The sequence below is a fragment of the Mirounga angustirostris genome, unplaced genomic scaffold (assembly GCF_029215605.1).
Source record: "Mirounga angustirostris isolate CCGP_5_RB_7025 unplaced genomic scaffold, mMirAng1.0.hap1 SCAF_5, whole genome shotgun sequence".
NCBI lineage: Eukaryota > Metazoa > Chordata > Mammalia > Carnivora > Phocidae > Mirounga > Mirounga angustirostris.
This window is the reverse complement of record NW_026991713.1, coordinates 52769763-52786921: the sequence shown is the minus strand read 5'-3', so window position 1 is coordinate 52786921 and position 17159 is coordinate 52769763. Positions and strand designations below refer to the sequence as shown.

The following is a 17159-nucleotide window of genomic DNA, read 5'->3' as shown; positions in this document are numbered from 1 at the left end:
AAAAGAAAAAAAAGAAAAATCTTTTTTTGTAGAATAAAAACACAGATTCGTATCAGGACTGAGGAGACTAGGTAGGGAGAAAGAAGGGAATCAAGCTACTCTTGTTGATCCTTTACTCCCAAGTTCATTCTTCATTGCTAACATCTCCAAATAGTACTGCCTTAGGATTAATTTTGAGCATATTTCTTTTGTTGTATTAGAAAGTTAAATAAGTTCTATTGTAATTTTTTTCCCCACCCCAGCACTATTGTAAATTTTTTTTAAAAGATTATTTATTTGAGAGAGAGAGAGTACAAGGGTGGGGGGAGAGGAGAGAGAGAGAGTCAAGCAGACTCTGCGCTGAGCTCAAAGGCCAACATGAGCTTGACCTTATGACCCTGAGATCATGACCTCATGACCCTGAAATCATAACCCTGAGATCACAGTGAGGCTAAAACCAAGTGTTGGATCATGACTTCATGACCCTGAAATCATAACCCTGAGATCACAATGAGGCCGAAACCAAGTGTTGGACGCTTAACCAACTGTGCCATCCAGGCATCCCTGTACTATTGTAATTTTAAATGTCCTTCTAACAGCATGATAAAATATATGCCAGGAGGTAGTAGTCGTCTTTATTTCCATTTAAATTTTGGTAAATCCTTTTTAGCACTAACTAGTTAAAAAGGAAAAAAAACCCCACTTTTGTAGAGAAGCTTTAAAAGCATGTATAAAATGTCTTAAATTTAAATAATTATGTTAAATATCTTACAAATAAATTTGGATTTGCCTGAATAGATGCCCCCGTTTGAAATTGATAACTTATGATAAGAATAACTCTAAATCTTATTTGTACACTGAAGTACATATTAATAAAATAATTTTTCTTTTTAAGAATTTAAAACTAACATTAACTTTGCATTGTATTGTGTCCAGTATTTTTCCAAAGTACATCTACTTGTATAAACCTAGTAAAAAACACACATGGCATATCTTAAAATCCTGATGGAAATAATTTCCCATCTCTTTTTTAGGCAACAAGTAACAGAAATCATATTTGTTTTAAAAGCGGTCAGTACTCTCATTGATTCACTTAAGAAAACTCAGCCTGAGAATGGTAAGTGCTTAGAAACTCAGTTATTCTAAACTCATAGCATTTATGTTCTATTTCTGATGTACTTCTCTATTATTATTATTAAGTTAACTAAATTTTAGGAACATAATAGCTATTAGACTTTCTTTTTTCCAGTCCTTATGACAGCAAAGAATCAAGTCCATTAGGATGTCAATTAAGTAAAATTAATTTGTAATGTTTAGCTTCTTTATGTTAAATAACAGTTTGGTTGTTTTTTTTTTTTTTTAAGTTGGTCTGAATTCAGGATGTTGCATGGATAATTCATAGTTCATATATTTTTAATGTAGAACATTACTGAGATTTTGGGTAGGTGTAGGCTTCCATCCTACGTGTGTACTGAATTACAGTGTAAGTATAAACTGTACAACTTTGAATCATTTTATAGCTTTACCTCATTTGTTTCCCCTTTCTGTAACTCATTCCTCTTCTGTCCATATTTTGTTATTGCCAGAAATGATTTTTCCAAAAGTGCAGCTTTGATCATTCATTTTCCCATCTTTGTAGAACAAAAAATTTTCATTTACCATTACCTACCAAATGCAAAGAGTACTGTTGTCAGACCACATTAGATTTATGGTTTATTTCCACTAGACATCATTTTTCCTATTTTCCCACCAAACTAAAATTCTCAGTCTACCCAAGTATTCCCAACCTTTTGCTTATTTCATTCTCCTGCCTGCATCTACCTAGTTCAAATAGCACTCACTCCACTTTTAAGCCTTGTTTTTAATCCTGAATGGTGAGTGATTTCTCTTTTTATTGAACTCATAGCTGTTTTATATATACCTTTGTCTTAAAGCACTCCATATGTATTACAGTTACACACATACATGGCTCAGTTCCTTTAACTTGTAAACTTCTTGAGAGGCTTTTGGGGCCATGTTTTGCTCTATTTTGAATCCTCTGCATTGCAATGCAAAGTGGTTTGTTCGAGGACAGGCTAAAGAGCTGGCACCAGAATATGAGTTAATTGTGTCACTGAACACAGTGGTTCAGTTGACATTTTTTATACAACAAGCCTTTGTTAAAGAAGGAGTGTGTTGATTTATATTCTGGCCCAAGCACCTTAGCCGACTGGCACTTTAAGCAGCATTACTTTTAATACCCAAGAAGGAGGTTCCTAATAAATGCCTTATAAATGAGCCCTAGGATATTTGTTCCTGGCAGTTATTATATAATAAAAGTAAATACATATTTTTCTGTTTTCAAAATTTACCTTTGGCCTAGAAAGGGTGAGTATTATACTAAAAACCTTAAGGAGCAATAGATTTATATTTATTCAATCCAAAGGAGGGGGTAGAATTTGTAAGAAAATTGTGGGAGCAATATTCTGACTTCATCCCATCAAGTTCAAATTTGAGTTCTCTTTTTTTTTTTTTTTTTAGATTTTATTTATTTATTTGACAGAGAGACAGCGAGAGAGGGAACAAAAGCAGGGGGAGTGGAAGAGGGAGAAGCAGGCCTCCCGCTGAGCAGGGAGCCTGATGTGGGGCTTGATCCCAGGGCTCCGGGATCATGACCCGAGCCGAAGGCAGACGCTTAACGACTGAGCCACCCAGGCGCCCCCAAATTTGAGTTCTCTTAAAAAATGTTCTGGTTGATCTTTCAGAGAGGGAAACCATGCATTAACTTCCTAGTGACCAGTAAAATCTTTATTAGATCATAGGATAGAATTGGATTCTTAAAAATATATTTAAAACTTAAACAGGAAATTCTCCAATTCCCATGTTATTGCTATAGATGTATTAAATATAACCAGTGTATTTGGATGCATAGTGCTTGCATTTTGTAGGAGATTAAGACAGCTGTCAAGAATTTAAGCAGAATTTGTCAGTAACCTTTTTTTACCCTTTCTTTCCTTTCCTTTTCTTTTCTTCTTCTTTCTTTTTTTTTTTTTTACAAAGCCAGTGGGCCATGAATAGGGAAGTGCGGTAATGATAGATGATTTAACTTATTGTTAAAAATTGTCTAAGAGAGTTTGAATTCTGGCTCTGAACATATGAAGTGAAAATTTGAATTAAATGTAACCATAAATGATGATGATGATATTGTAACATATTAAAAACCTATGATAATCTTCATTAAGAAACAGGAAAAAAAGGAGGTAACTTAGAAAAAGCCAGGCCTTTCCAGTGGAAATATGTTGGATTGCTCATAGCCAGTCCAAAATTAATTCAGGAGGATAGGTATAAGGTTTGGAACCAATGTATACCCAACATTTGTTTAGGACATTTGTCATTTGTTTTAGGGCTTTTTAGAGGGAGAGAAGACATTTGTTGGACTTATTTTTAATTTGGGGGAATTTTGTTTTTATTGTTTTATTTGATTTTACTTCAAAATTTGATAGGTAGTAACCATATACATGGTTCAAATATTCAAAAACATAAAAAGACATACAGGGAAAAGTTTAAAGATCATCTTTACCCTATTTTAGATCTGTCTAGTTCTTCACTCACCATAGGCAACCATTTTTATTAGTTTGTAGATCGTTCCATAAGTTTATTATGTAAATACAAAATATATACTCCAGTATGCCCCCAATTTTAAACATAAATGAATATACTTAATAGACCCGCATTATATCTACTGTTCTGAAATCTCTGTTTTTCTCCACTTCATGTAATAGAGAGATTCTTCCATATAATTGCATACGGCTTTTTCATTCCTTTTTGATAGGTAGTCCAAGGTGCCCACCAAGATATATAGTGGGTTTTTAAAACAATATTTTAATTTAAGAAATTTGAGTAACTTCCCCTGAGTTTAAGATGTGATCTTAAACAGTGTATTTTTGTATTTTCCTGTAATAAACCAAGAATTAATTTTGTCAGTTGACTCCATCTGGGGCAATCTAGGTAGGTTTCAATCTGTGTAACCCCTCTTTTTTTGATAGTAAAATACACATAAACATTTATAATCAGCCATTTTTAAGTGTACAGTTCAGTGGTATTCAATACATTCATAATAGTGTACTGCCATCAGCACCATCCATCTCCGTAACTCTTCTCATCTTGTAACTGGAACTCTACACTTATTAAACGATAACTCCTATTCCCCACTTCTCCCAGCTCCTGGCAACCACCATTCTACTTTCTATCATTATGATTTTGACTACTCTGAGTATCTCATATAAGTTGAAGCATATAGTATTTGTCTTTTGTGGCTGGCTTTTTTCACTTAGTATAATGCCATCATGGTTCATTCATATCATAGCATGTTGGAGAATTTCCTTTTTAAGACTGAGTAATATTCCTGTGTGTGTGTGTGTGTGTGTGTGTGTGTATCTCATGTTTTCCTTATCCATTCATCCATTGGTAGACACTTGGGTGGATTCCACATTTTAGCGATTGTGAATAATGCCGCAATGAACGTGTGTACAGAAATCTCTTCAAGACCCTGCTTTCAATTCTTTTGAGAATATACCCAGAAGTAGAATTGCTGAATCATATGGTAATTTTATTTTTTATTTTTTTAATTTTTAAATTAATTTTTTTTTATTTTTAAAGATTTTATTTATTCATTTGAGAGAGAGACAGAGACAGAGCAAAAACGGGGAGAGGCAGAGGGAGAGTGGGGAAGCATACTGCCTGCTGAACTGGGAGCCCAACATGGGGCTCGATCCCAGGACCTGAAGATCATGACCTGAGCTGAAGGCAGGTGCTTAACCATCTGAGCCACCCAGGCGCCCCTCTATTTTTTTTATTTTTTGAGGAACCACTATATTATTTTCTACTGTGGCTGTATCATTTTACATTCCCACCATGAGTGAGTAAGATTCTAATTTCTCCACATCTTCATGAATACTTGGGGTTTTTTGTTTTTCCTTTTTGTTTTTGTTGATAGTGGCCATTTTAATGAATAGGAGGCGGGTCATATTGTTGTTTTGATTTGCATTTCCCTCATGATTAGCGATGTTGAGCATCTTTTCATGTGCATAATTGGCCATTTGTATATCTCCTTTGGAGAAATGTGTATTCAAACGCTTTGCAGATTTTTTAATTGAGGGATTTGTTTTGTTGTTGTTGTTGAAGCCTCTCTATCTGCACCTCTGTGATCAGAAGCATCTATCAGAGCACAGATCCCTGGAATTTGAAGGATGGGTCCTTTTTGCCCACCATGGCCTTCTGTAAGCTGTGTGCTAGCTGCTCCAGGAACACGTGCACGTCTCCCAACCACATGGCTAGGAGTGAGGGATGGGTAGCTGCTACTGTGCTAAGACCTGAAACTGACCCAAATCAATCACGATATACTGTCCAAATCTACCTCAGGAAGTTGCAGGCCTTCAGTAGACTCCAGAGTTCCAAAATAGTTGCAGATTCTGCCAATGCAATTGTTGTCTAGGTGGGTAGACAAATTCCTAGTACTTCCTACTCTGCCATTTTTCTAGAATGCTCTCTGTGCAGTCTTTTGTCAAATGGTTAGTGGAAAGTTTCACAGACAACAGCTGGAGCAGACGGTTTAGAACTTCTTAGACTGGTGGTTTTTAAACTGTTTTCTGTCAAGCAGCACAGTTCTTTTTACAAATGAAATCTGATACGGATTCCTAATATATACAGATTAAAAACAGCTCTGGCCTTACATTCCCTCCCTCACCGTTACCCATCAGCCCCACTCCCACGCTGAAGAAGCCCCTGTTTGGGTGAAGTAGGGATTACATGAACAGGTCAACATTTCCCAAGATTAGTACTAAGCAGTGAATATTAATGATGATGAGTGAGGTCAGTAGATACTGAATTTAAAAAAGTTCTATAACCAAATTAATTTTGGAAGCCTTGAATTAGATAAAGTTAAACCTCTTCTTTTACTCCAGGTTTTTAATAAATTCGTGTGAATTATGACTCCCCAAAAAGGAAGATAATATATATAACATGTGCCAAATTTACCTGAATATTATTTTTTTTATAAGAAGTATCTTGAAGAACACTAGTTTGAGAAACTTATTCCTTTATTCTCCAACAGAAGTTGAGATAAAGAGAAATTGGAGTGAAAAATAGAATTAAAGTTACTTAGGTATAATACAGTATCCTTTCGTTTTTACTGTACTGCCTCCTAGATCTGAATTTTACTCCGCAAAGTGTCATATACATATACAGTCTAACAAAAATTTGTCAGCTGGTTTTATTCCATATTGTACTCTCAGCAATATGCACAGTACTTCTAGGAAAATAGAAATGTAATACGTGATCTCAGAATATAAGGAAATTATAAACTAATTGGGATATAACCCTTTTGCCCATTCACCAAATAGCATTCAACTATACTAGTTGTCGGTGATAGTGGTGAGGAACACAGACATGTCACTCCCCACTGAAGTTTAAATGTAGTGATATACGTTACAAATTAGGAAGCAGTATAAGAGAAGAATGGATCTGTGTGGTCACTTGAAACTAAAATGAATATCAAGGATGTTACTGGGAAAATCATTTAAATATTTATATTTTTAGCATACAACTGCATAAGAAATTGAGTTTTCTAATTGTTCTTGAAATATATACTACATTGTCTGGCACTTATACTGAAAATGACAAAAGTTTGAATTCTAGGTTACTTTGTCAGCTTCCAAGGCCTTCACAAATTTAAATTATCATTTAAAATGGACTTTATCGAATTTCTTGGTATTGATGGCTCTGCACACTGACCATATGTTTTTCCCTTATATCTTATTAAATATTGTGGGAAATCTTCCAAAGATTTAAAAATAAAAAAAGGGTACAGGCTTGTGGAATCTCCATATTTGGGGATATTTTTCTTTGCCTTGTATTTAGAGGATTGTTTATGTTAATTGCATAATCTCTGCTATTTAAACCCACACATTTTTGAGATTTTATACTTTTTAATTACAGTTGATGGAAATACCTGGGCACAAGTGATTGCTTTATACCCAACTTTAGTAGAATGCATCACCTGCTCATCTGCAGAAGTCTGCTCTGCACTTAAAGAGGCACTAGTTCCTTTTAAGGATTTCATGCAACCACCAGCATCCAAAGTTCAAAATGGAGAATCTTGACCAGCTACAATAATTTTAAAGAAGAAAGCTATCTCAAGAATGTTTGATCCTCAGTGAGTCTTCTATGAGAAGGACATTTCTTACTACAAACAATTCTTGGCAGCTGGTGTTGGCCTCCTTTAAATTACACTTACCTGAGTTCAATAATTCATTTTACAAGCTTACATGTCAACAAAGGCTCCTGAATGAGTAGCAGTGGAAGCCTTTAGTAAGTTAAGCTGATGGAGAGTTAATACTACATCATACCTGCTACTTTATCTTCAACTGGTGATTTAAAAGTGAGCTTATGTACAGTTTGTGGTGTATGTGTTAACGATGTACTTTTTAAAAAGAAAGAAAAGATATTTCATTCAGTCAGATTTATTAGGCTGGTGTTTTTGCACCCTTTTTCAAGTATAAAATTGTACTAAAATTTTATGCAAGATGGTACTGTAACATTCCATATTATCTATAACCAGCCTTTGTAAACAAAGGGAACTGATAAACTTGTGTGTATAATAAATGGTACAGTTCTGTATAAAATAGTTGCATTTATTGTTTAAATTTTTAAAATATTGATAATGTTAAATGCTTGAAGCTGTATTTATTATTAATACAAAATTGTTTGCTTACATTTTTACTTATAATTTGCCTTCTTAAGCAGCAGGTATGCTCACCATATGATCATGCAGTTATCTCAGTGCTTATTTTAAATGTATTTACCAGTGACTATTAAACATCTGACCAGAAAGGTCATGTGAACACAGCAGCAAATAGTTTATGATTTGCTGATTTTGCAACTTTGAAGTATAAGTTATTAACTAAATACATTGGGATATATTGTAGCGCTCTGAATCCATCATACCTCATTTCTTTAAATATCTTTCCCAGCTTTCACATAAATCTGTCTGTTTTTATATTTGGTGTCTGAATTTTAAAGACTTTTCATATTATATTTCTACTGATTTTTTTCCCCCCACTGACTAAGCATTTATCACTGTCTTTGAATTATGACCCAGGCAAGATGATTCCAGATTTCCAAATTTTGCCTGTGAAGTTTTGTTCATTTTAGTGTTTCATTTTGTAATGTCTTCTCAAGAAGAAAAATAACTATGCTAACCCATAAATATAAAATGTGTGTGTATTCTAAAACAATGAGAAGTGTATTTTTGGAGATAGTGAAAAATTTAGAAGTACAGTAAACTTTCTGTCATGGAGTAAATTGCTAATTTTGTTTCACTTTCCTCTCTTAGTGAAGAAGAAAAATGCTCTTGAGTACATTAACTTGTTTCTTAAAAAACTAATTTAGCTTACTGTATTTTTTATTTAATGGATTATTATATTATCATATTTTTCTTAAATTTTCGTAAACGTGAAGATGCAAAGATGTTTAAAACAATGATTAAGAAATCATAATGGTTTCAGTATTATGTTAGTGTGCTGGAAGGCCTTTGATGTTAATAGAATTTATACATTTCAGCCACTCAAATAATTATAAAACTAGAAGATATTAGAATTGAGTAATAGATGAGATACAATTTTGAGGCTATTGTAATTTTGTAAGTATTTAATTTGCACTATTATCTGTAAACATGGTAAGGTCTTTTTTGGAGGGGATATTATTTTTATTTATCTGAATTAATGAATTTCTGTTTTATAATTTCACCTAAAATTAGGGTAAAATATGGCATTTCCTAGATTCTATCTTCAGCATTTTCCTTAAAGTTGTAAAAAAAAAAAAAAAAATCAAGCTGTGTATTTAGTTTATTTCCTATATTTGGATATGTTAAATTGAGGATTAGAAAAATCTGAATATCACTGATAGACTAATGAAATAGAATAACAAGGGTAGTATGCCATTTAAGTAACATGTTAAAAATATTGCCATGAATTTACATGAAGTGAAAATGTTTATTCTTGAGAAATAATAGATCAATTGCAATCATAAAAATTATTCTTCAGTGAAAGTTAAACATGAATCAAAGGTATATAGCATACATTTATATAAATTGAATAGCTTTAGCTAATATCATATTAGCTTTCAATATCAGGACCATTCCCTACAGATCAAAGCATAAATGTGTTAATACCATATAATATGGTAATCAGTGCCAGTCTTAGTGACAAGCAAAGTGGACTGCCCCCTTGGTGATATAATTTTACAGGTTTTTTCTCCCAGAATATTTCCTGCCACCCCCAGGAGTCACTACCAGCAATTCATTCCCTTGAGTCAAACATTCCTCTTAGGCTGCATTTTCTAAAATATCCTGATCCCTGGGGAGGTTAACACAGTGCCCTTGTTTTGTTAGTATGAAGTGGGTTCTCTAGTGACTAGGAGCACTGAGCTGTGAAAGATTACTAGATGCTAAGAGATTATAGAAAAGGGAGTTCCCAAGGCTAAGATCACTTTACAGCACAACTGAGACTGTGACTAGTCCTTGAACCATTAGTAATAATGTTCTCTGGAATGCATATTATAAATACAATGAGTTTTAAGCCTCACGTGATCATTTTTTGTCATTGACAGTGCCTATCTTACATAAGATTACCAGACAACAGGTTTATTCCAATGTTGGATTATAATCCTTTCCTGACCTTTTTCCATTATAAAAGAAACAAACTAATTTTCAACTTGAATAGCTTTTTATTTTCCTATAATGCTACCACTGCCAAAAAGGAAAAAAAAATAGGTGATTTTTTAGTGTCTCATTTAGTATTTCTTTATAACTAGTGTTAAAGTTTTGTTAATTTTACTGTATACATTTGTGAGTAGCATTTATTTATTAGGAGCCTGTAGGGGCCAGAAGAAAAAGAAAATGCATAAAAATCTGGCTTAGAGAAAACCACTTTTTACTTGCTTTCATTTTTAATTTTATGATATTAACAGCTGTGTTGTTTTTTTAAAGCGTTTTTATTTATTTTATTTATTTTCAGTTTTTTAGAGAGAGCATGTGAGGAGGGGTGAGGAGGGGTGAGAAGGGGCAGAGGGAGAGAATCTTAAGCAGGCTCTGCGCTGGGCATGCTCCTTTTCAGGACCCTGAGATCATAACCCGAGTGGAAATCAAGAGATGCTTATCAGACTGAGCTACGCAGGTGCCCCAGCTATGTTGTTTATTGCCTGTTTTCCCCCTATATAAGTATTAATTCAACTCTTGCTTTATTCCTTAAGTTATATTTAGCACCAGAAAGAAGAGATGAACAATTTACACATATATTTTATTCTGAAGAATAACACTCATTTTACATTAACTCTATAAAAAGCCAATAACAACTAGGTTGTCTTTTCTCACTGTAACCATATTTTGCTCATTGTCACAATTTGGTACCACTAGTCCCAGGTAACCATAAAGCAAGCCAAAAGGTCAGTTAAGAAACTGAGGGTGTGGTGGGGGGTGGGCGGAGGGAGCGCCTGGGTGGCTCAGTAGTTAAGCATCTGTCTTTGGCTCAGGTCATGATCCCAGGGTCCTGGGATCGAGCCCCGCATTAGGCTCCCTGCTCCGCAGGAAGCCTTCTTCTCCCTCTCCCACTCCCCCTGCTTGTGTTCCCTCTCTCACTGTGTCTCTCTCTGTCAAATAAATAAATAAAATCTTAAAAAAAAAAACAACAAAACTGAGGGTGTGGGCTACCTGGCTGGCTCAATCAGTAGAGCATTCGACTCTGACTCTTGGGATTGTGAGTTTGCATGTAGAGATTACTTAAAAAAAAAAAAGAAAGGGTGAAACAGCATAGTGTAGAAAACCACTCAAAAGTATTAATTAGGTTGTCATTATTACACTCGTGTTACTGAAGAACAGTTTAGTTATTATATAATGATCCAATATAATATAGTCTTCCCAAATGTAGAATAATTCAGATGGGCAGCCAAATCCTCAAGAGACTACTATAGGTGGAGTCTGTGCAGTCCAGCAGAATACTTTCAGGAAACTGCCTACCTGTGATTGCTATATAATTTAATATTGGAGATTTAGAAGCCACAGAATTAATGTCCAGGCCAAGAATATTGTGAATTAATGTTTTTTTATTTCTACAGATTAGGTTTGGCATTATGGCAGATATGCTGATCTTGTATAAATTACCACATTTTTTTGTGCTTAGTGTTGCTTGGGTGTATATTAGAGTGGATTTTGTTTTTTTGGTTGTTTTTTAAATTACTATTGATGATAACAGGCGTTCATAGCACATGGGGTATGGATTATGGGGACTTTTGTATTATGGGAAATAGTTTTTAATATCAGTATCACTTGAATTAAATTTTTTGTATCTGGCAAGTAGAGTAGTGCTTTCAGTTTGAAAAGTTTTTATAGATTGGGAAAGAAGGGTATAATGTCTTTGTTATCTTGATTTGTTTAAAAACTATTTCAGTTAGGTAAATACCAATCTCTTATAAATCTAGCACTTAATTTTGACATTAGCACTGTTGGCTCTCTTTAAAGATTTTTATTTATCCATTTAGAGAGAGAGAGAGCATGTGTGAGTGGGGGCAGACAGAGAGGGAGAGAGAGAATCTCAAGTAGATTCCTCACTGAGCGGGGAGCCTGACATATAGGGCTTGATCCCACAACCTTGAGACCACAGCCTGAGCTGGAATCAATAGTCAGCTGCCAGCTGAGCCACCCAGGTGGCCCAGTGTTGGTCCTCTTTAAAGGCGCTCACAGTGAGTCCTCTTGAGAATATAAACACAGGAATCTTGACTTGTTGTGAGGCAGTGAGGAGCCCAGGCTCTCCCTCTTCTTTAACCTTAGGCATGTGTAAGGGGTACCTGGCTGGCTCAGTCAGTAGAGCATGCAACTCTTGATCTGAGTTTGAGCCCCATGTTGGGCATAGAATTTACTTAAAAATAAAAAACAATAACAACAACAAAAAAACCCCAGTAAATCATAACTTTAGGCATGTGAACTTTTCAAAGCCTCTATTATTTAATCTCTAAAACAGAGATGATAATTAATGAATTACTAATTCTTTGGAGAAAACACATAGTTTGGATTTAGATATGATTTTCTAATGACATTGTTAGGTTAACTGTTCAAGTTTTTGATAAATTTATTACTCTATCTTAAGAACTTTGACTGTATGTTTTTCTCCTTTTTTTTCCTGCATCCTTTCTTTCCTTTGCCTTCCCTCCTTTTAAAAAAAATTCTGGTTGGGGCACCTGGGTGGCTCAGTCGGTTAAGCGGCTGCCTTCGGCTCAGGTCATGATCCTGGGGTCCTGGGATCAAGCCCCGCATCCGGCTCCCTGCTCAGCGGAGAGCCTGCTTCTCCCTCTCCCTCTGCCTGCCACTCTGCCTACTTGTGCTCTCTCTCTATCTGTCAAATAAATAAATAAAATCTTTAAAAAAAAAATTCTGTTTACCTTATCATCTTTTTTATACTTCCGCTAGTTTTTTCTCCTTTTCATTCCTTTTATTTTCTGCCTCTTCTGTTCCAGCTCTTCCTTTAGTTTCACCTTTACTTTGTTCAAAAGAAGCAGAGCTGTTAGTGGTAGGACCACTGCCAACTGCCTTTTTATTAAGTGAGATTCTGGAAGTACCTTCTGCTTTGGCCACTATTACTTTTTTGCCAAGGTGAAGTCCCCCTGCCATTTCAAAATAGCTGAACAAGTTCAAGTAATGACTGTAGCTTCTGCTATCTTTCTGAAACCACAGGATTCAGCAGCCAGGATGCTCACAAATGGGATGGCTATAAATATGATGAATTCAGCAGCTCAACTTGGAACAATCATGTCTTTTCTGTTATATGGATAGAGATTTATACCACTTTTCTGAGAGTCTTTAAAATCTGTTTAAATGAGGTTTTGAAAATTATTTTATCTTTTTTTTGGAGGGGGGTTTTCTTTGTTTTTAGAGGCAAATGCTTTGAATTATTAGCTTTATGTTATCTAAATATTATTTATAATACTTATACTGCCTATTTTCAGAAGGATTTGAGGCAGCATATTGCCCATATATTTCAGCTGTTTCTAATTTTCTGTTGCAAACAGTATTCTTTGGAGAAGAGCTACAGTACTTATCTCCAAGTCTTTCTAGAGTGTATTTGGTATCCCTGTGCTTAGTGCTTACAGTGACACAGAGGTCAGTTGAAACGTTCCTAATTACACTATAGGATTGAATCTAGCCCCTCAGTTAAGAAAAAAAGTAATTTTTTTACCTTTGAATTCTGAGGCCATTTCACTTGCTGCAAATGTAGTTACATTAAATTTTATTTTAAACTAACATTCAGTAAGGAATGCAACCAGGGAAGATCTGCTAAACTGTGCCATTATTTGAGAAACTATTACAATATAATAACAACTCCTTCTTTCTATGAAGTTTTACTAGATGGAAGAAAAATTCCAAGGCTATAACATTGCAATCTTATTCTTTTTATCTAGAAAAATAAAATAGAATATTAGGCTTCAGACCCAACTGTGCAAATTGCATTTGCTTTCCATCTTTTACTACCTCTGTGTCATAATTTTAACACATAACATAGAACTCCTGTCTCTTAGGCAGTTACCATATGGTGTTTATGTCAGACTGGATATATTTATCTAATTTTGTGAGATTCTTTTTTAGCTCCCAACACAGTTCTTGAAAGTAATACTGCTGTTGTTACACTTTCTCCTTACAATTTTTATGTTGTTGAGATGTATCAGTTATATATTATAATCATGAAAGTCTTTTGGCCTCAAACCCAAGTTTTCTTTGTGGCCTAGGATAGATTTTTCACAAAAACTGCATAGTTATAGCTGTGATTACATAGATTTTTAATTTGCTTTACAGTTACCACTCAGCACGATTCTAGGTTTTTAATTATGTTCCAGCACTACTAGTTTTCTCAGTGTAACTTAAAATCATAACTACTTTGACAATTTACTTTCAGATCTGATATATGATTCATTTTCTTCTTTAATATACTTTGTGTTTACTTTCTCATCCCCATTAGGTTCAACACATTAGAGACACCCCACATAATTGGCTCTGGTTAAAGACTTCATAAGTAATGATTCAAATATGTTTAGGATGGTTTATATATGGTCAAATTGGAAAAACTTTTATAAAATGGAATAATAGGGATGTGTTTTGAGAGCTTTGTTGAAACTATTAATATGTAAAATAAAAATTAAAAGAATATTCAATCAGAAGAACATTATGAAGTATTTCTCAGCTGTTTGGAAAGAAAGTAGATTTAGAACTTTATGTAAAAATTCTAGGTCAAGTAAAAAAACAATCCTCGTGTGGATTAGACCCTTTTAATCATTTATTTTGTTTTATAAGCATTCCTATTTATTTTTAATTTAGTGAGGCTGATACTGAGATGGCCTGTCTATAGCAATGTCAGACCACCCCTCTACTTCTCAAAGAAAAACAGTTTGTTTTAAAATTTCTTTTTTGAGAACATGAATTGTGTAATAAGTGTATAGTATACTGAAAAATGCCTACCTAGTATTTATAGCAGTTAAGTGTAGTTATAATAAGTTTTCTAATTTCTCATTTTAGTAATCATTTCTGGAGTACCTAGAATGTGTCAGCCAGAGCTTTTCCTATATTATTCCTTTTAATCCTCATAGCAGTCCTACAAAGAAGGTTTTATATATTATACGCATTTTACAGAGGAGGAAATCAGGGCTTAAAGGCTGAAGTGACTTGCCTAGAGTCACACAGTCTGTGCACAAGCATGTCTTGCTTCAAAAGCAGTTTTTTTTTTTCCACTACAACATGCTAGTTTCACATCTTCAAAAAATTTTCTCCATTAAAATTCAAGCCTTACTAAAATAAATTTAAAATACGTTTTAGACAGTTATTTCTATGAATAGGCACTGGGACATAACAAAGAACTTCCAATACTGTGAAACAAGATTTGTCTAATGGCTATGACCTCCAGAGCTGTGCTGGGTTTTTATTATTGGTCCAGGACAGTTTAAAACATCTTACTGATTTGTAGTTTCTTATAAGAGGTTATATTATAAGCAGTAGCATAGTGATGAAGGGCCCAGAGTCTGGGGTCAGATTTCCTAAGTTCAAATCCCAGCTCTGTGTCACCTCGGGCAAGTTAATTAATCTGTTTTGGTTTTCTCATCTGTAAATTGGATTTAATAGTAGTGTTTAACTCATGAGTTGTTTATTAGGATTTAAATAGTGTTATAAAGCACTGTCCCTGGCACCTAGGTTGATGTTACGTAAATAAAATACACTCTGATACACAAGACATGAGCACAAAACCTATGCCTTCTCACAAGACCGCTTTTTTGCCTTTTATTGGACAACCACTGTGTATTAATTAAGACTACTGTATGCTCATAACTGTCCTTTCTATATGCATAAAGTCACTGGGAGCTCTTAGGTGCTTATAGCTACATACATGAAAAAATACAAAACTATGTATAAAGTACTCCTGTCCTTGATGTTTTAGTTTCCCTTGTTAGGCATTCGGTTAGTCTCTGTCCTCATGTAATTTAGTTTTGAAGGAAATACAGATCTTTAACAAGTGTACAAAGTACTGTGATAGAAAGTACAGAGATCTATGGGATCACAAAGTAGTATGGCCTAGTCTTCTGTGGCTTAGGGTATTCTTACTGCTAGTATTCAGAAGGAAAATCAATTTAAAAAAAAAGAAATAGCCTGATGGTAGAGGTAGGATTTTCAATGGGCCCTGATGGGTAGGTAGGTTTTTACATGGGTCCAAAGGATCTTGGAGGATATCTCAGGTAAAAACAAATAATGTAAGCAAGGAGTACTGTGAAATATGAGGTACATTTCAGTGTGTGTGAAACAAGGTTGACTATAAGGGACTGAGGCCCATTGATGAAATTCTTTTGAGATCCAAGCAGACTAGATTTCAGATGGCAGGAGCTTGGAGTGATTATTTTGGGGAGTAAATTATGAAACTAAGGAAGATAAACTTGTAGTTGTAAGCAGTTGAAGGAATACAGAGCAGGGAAAGCTGAGGTAGAAGCTGTATGCAATTTTCCTGCTGTGTGGTCATGATGAAGGATTGAGAAGCTGAGGCTTTCCCAGTCACACTGGGAAAGCATATGATTCTGTGTATTATGGCTGGATTAAAGATTGTTGATAAGAGTACGCCATGTGTGGATGAGGAGTACATTGGTGTCAGCACTGTCAAAAACAGTTTAATTGTGGAAAGGAATTGGGAGCAGCTGAATTTAGTATAGTGACTAAATTTAGTTGGAAATTTTATTGCTCTACTGTATCTGTATACTGTAGACCAAACAACTGAAAACTTGAATTTGAAAATCTGTGCTATTATGACAGATGACATTTGCTATGAATGCAGGATAATGGGGTCCACTGTGAACTGGAGAAAAGTGGAGGGTGATGCCATGGCATCACCTGTTTATCAGGACAGGGCGGTAAGAATCATAATGAAACTATTAGTAAAATTTCTGCAGACTTTCTGGTAAGCATCATTTTTTTAAAAAGATTTTATTTATTTATTTGAGAGAGAGAATGAGATAGAGAGAGCATGAGAGGGGGGAGGGTCAGAGGGAGAAGCAGACTCCCTGCTGAGCAGGGAGCCCGATGCGGGACTCGATCCCGGGACTCCAGGATCATGACCTGAGCCGAAGGCAGTCGCTTAACCAACTGAGCCACCCAGGCGCCCTGGTAAGCATCATTTGATGCATAGTCAAATTTCTGCTTTTGTCAAGTAAAGCATTTAATTTCAAATGTGTTCTATATGCACACAAAAACAAATACATGAAAATACAGAAATGCACACATAAAATACAGAAGTACAGAAATTTTATTAATTGGAAATATTTCAGTGACATCCCAGGCAAACTACCTTTAGTAGTTGCTTTAAAATGCTTACAGTAAGCATAATTTTGAGGTCTGTTAGTGGATAGTCAAGTTTATTCTATTTTCTGAAACTGCATATTACACACAAATGTTATTTATTTCGAATTACATCAGGCAAGGTTTGTAGTAATTTGAAAACTTGCTCGTGAAATTGTGTCCCATCACTCATAGAGAATAGAAACGAAAAGACAGTGTTATGTAATCTTTGATAAACAAAGAGTCAATGAGACTCTTGGTCGTGAGAATCTTTTATTCAAAATTATACTGT

The 17159-nt window shown here is 34.8% G+C and overlaps 1 protein-coding gene across 8 annotated transcripts in view; it reads left to right on the top strand.

Moving 5' to 3' along the window:
- The window catches only part of MON2 (MON2 homolog, regulator of endosome-to-Golgi trafficking), a 112165-nt gene extending 95939 nt beyond the window's left edge, over positions 1 to 16226 (top strand). For 6 of the 8 annotated variants that reach the window (XM_054506948.2, XM_045873064.3, XM_045873062.3 and 3 more), the window contains 2 exons: positions 1014 to 1096; positions 6955 to 16226. In XM_054506948.2, coding sequence (XP_054362923.1) covers positions 1014 to 1096; positions 6955 to 7118 — 247 coding nt within the window. In that variant the 3' untranslated portion in view covers positions 7119 to 16226. Of the gene's footprint in view, positions 1 to 1013; positions 1097 to 4429; positions 4562 to 5142; positions 5453 to 6954 lie in introns of all 8 variants that reach the window. The other 2 variants (XR_008505960.2, XR_008505959.1) reach the window with 2 other exon arrangements.
- The last annotated feature ends 933 nt before the right edge of the window (positions 16227 to 17159 follow it).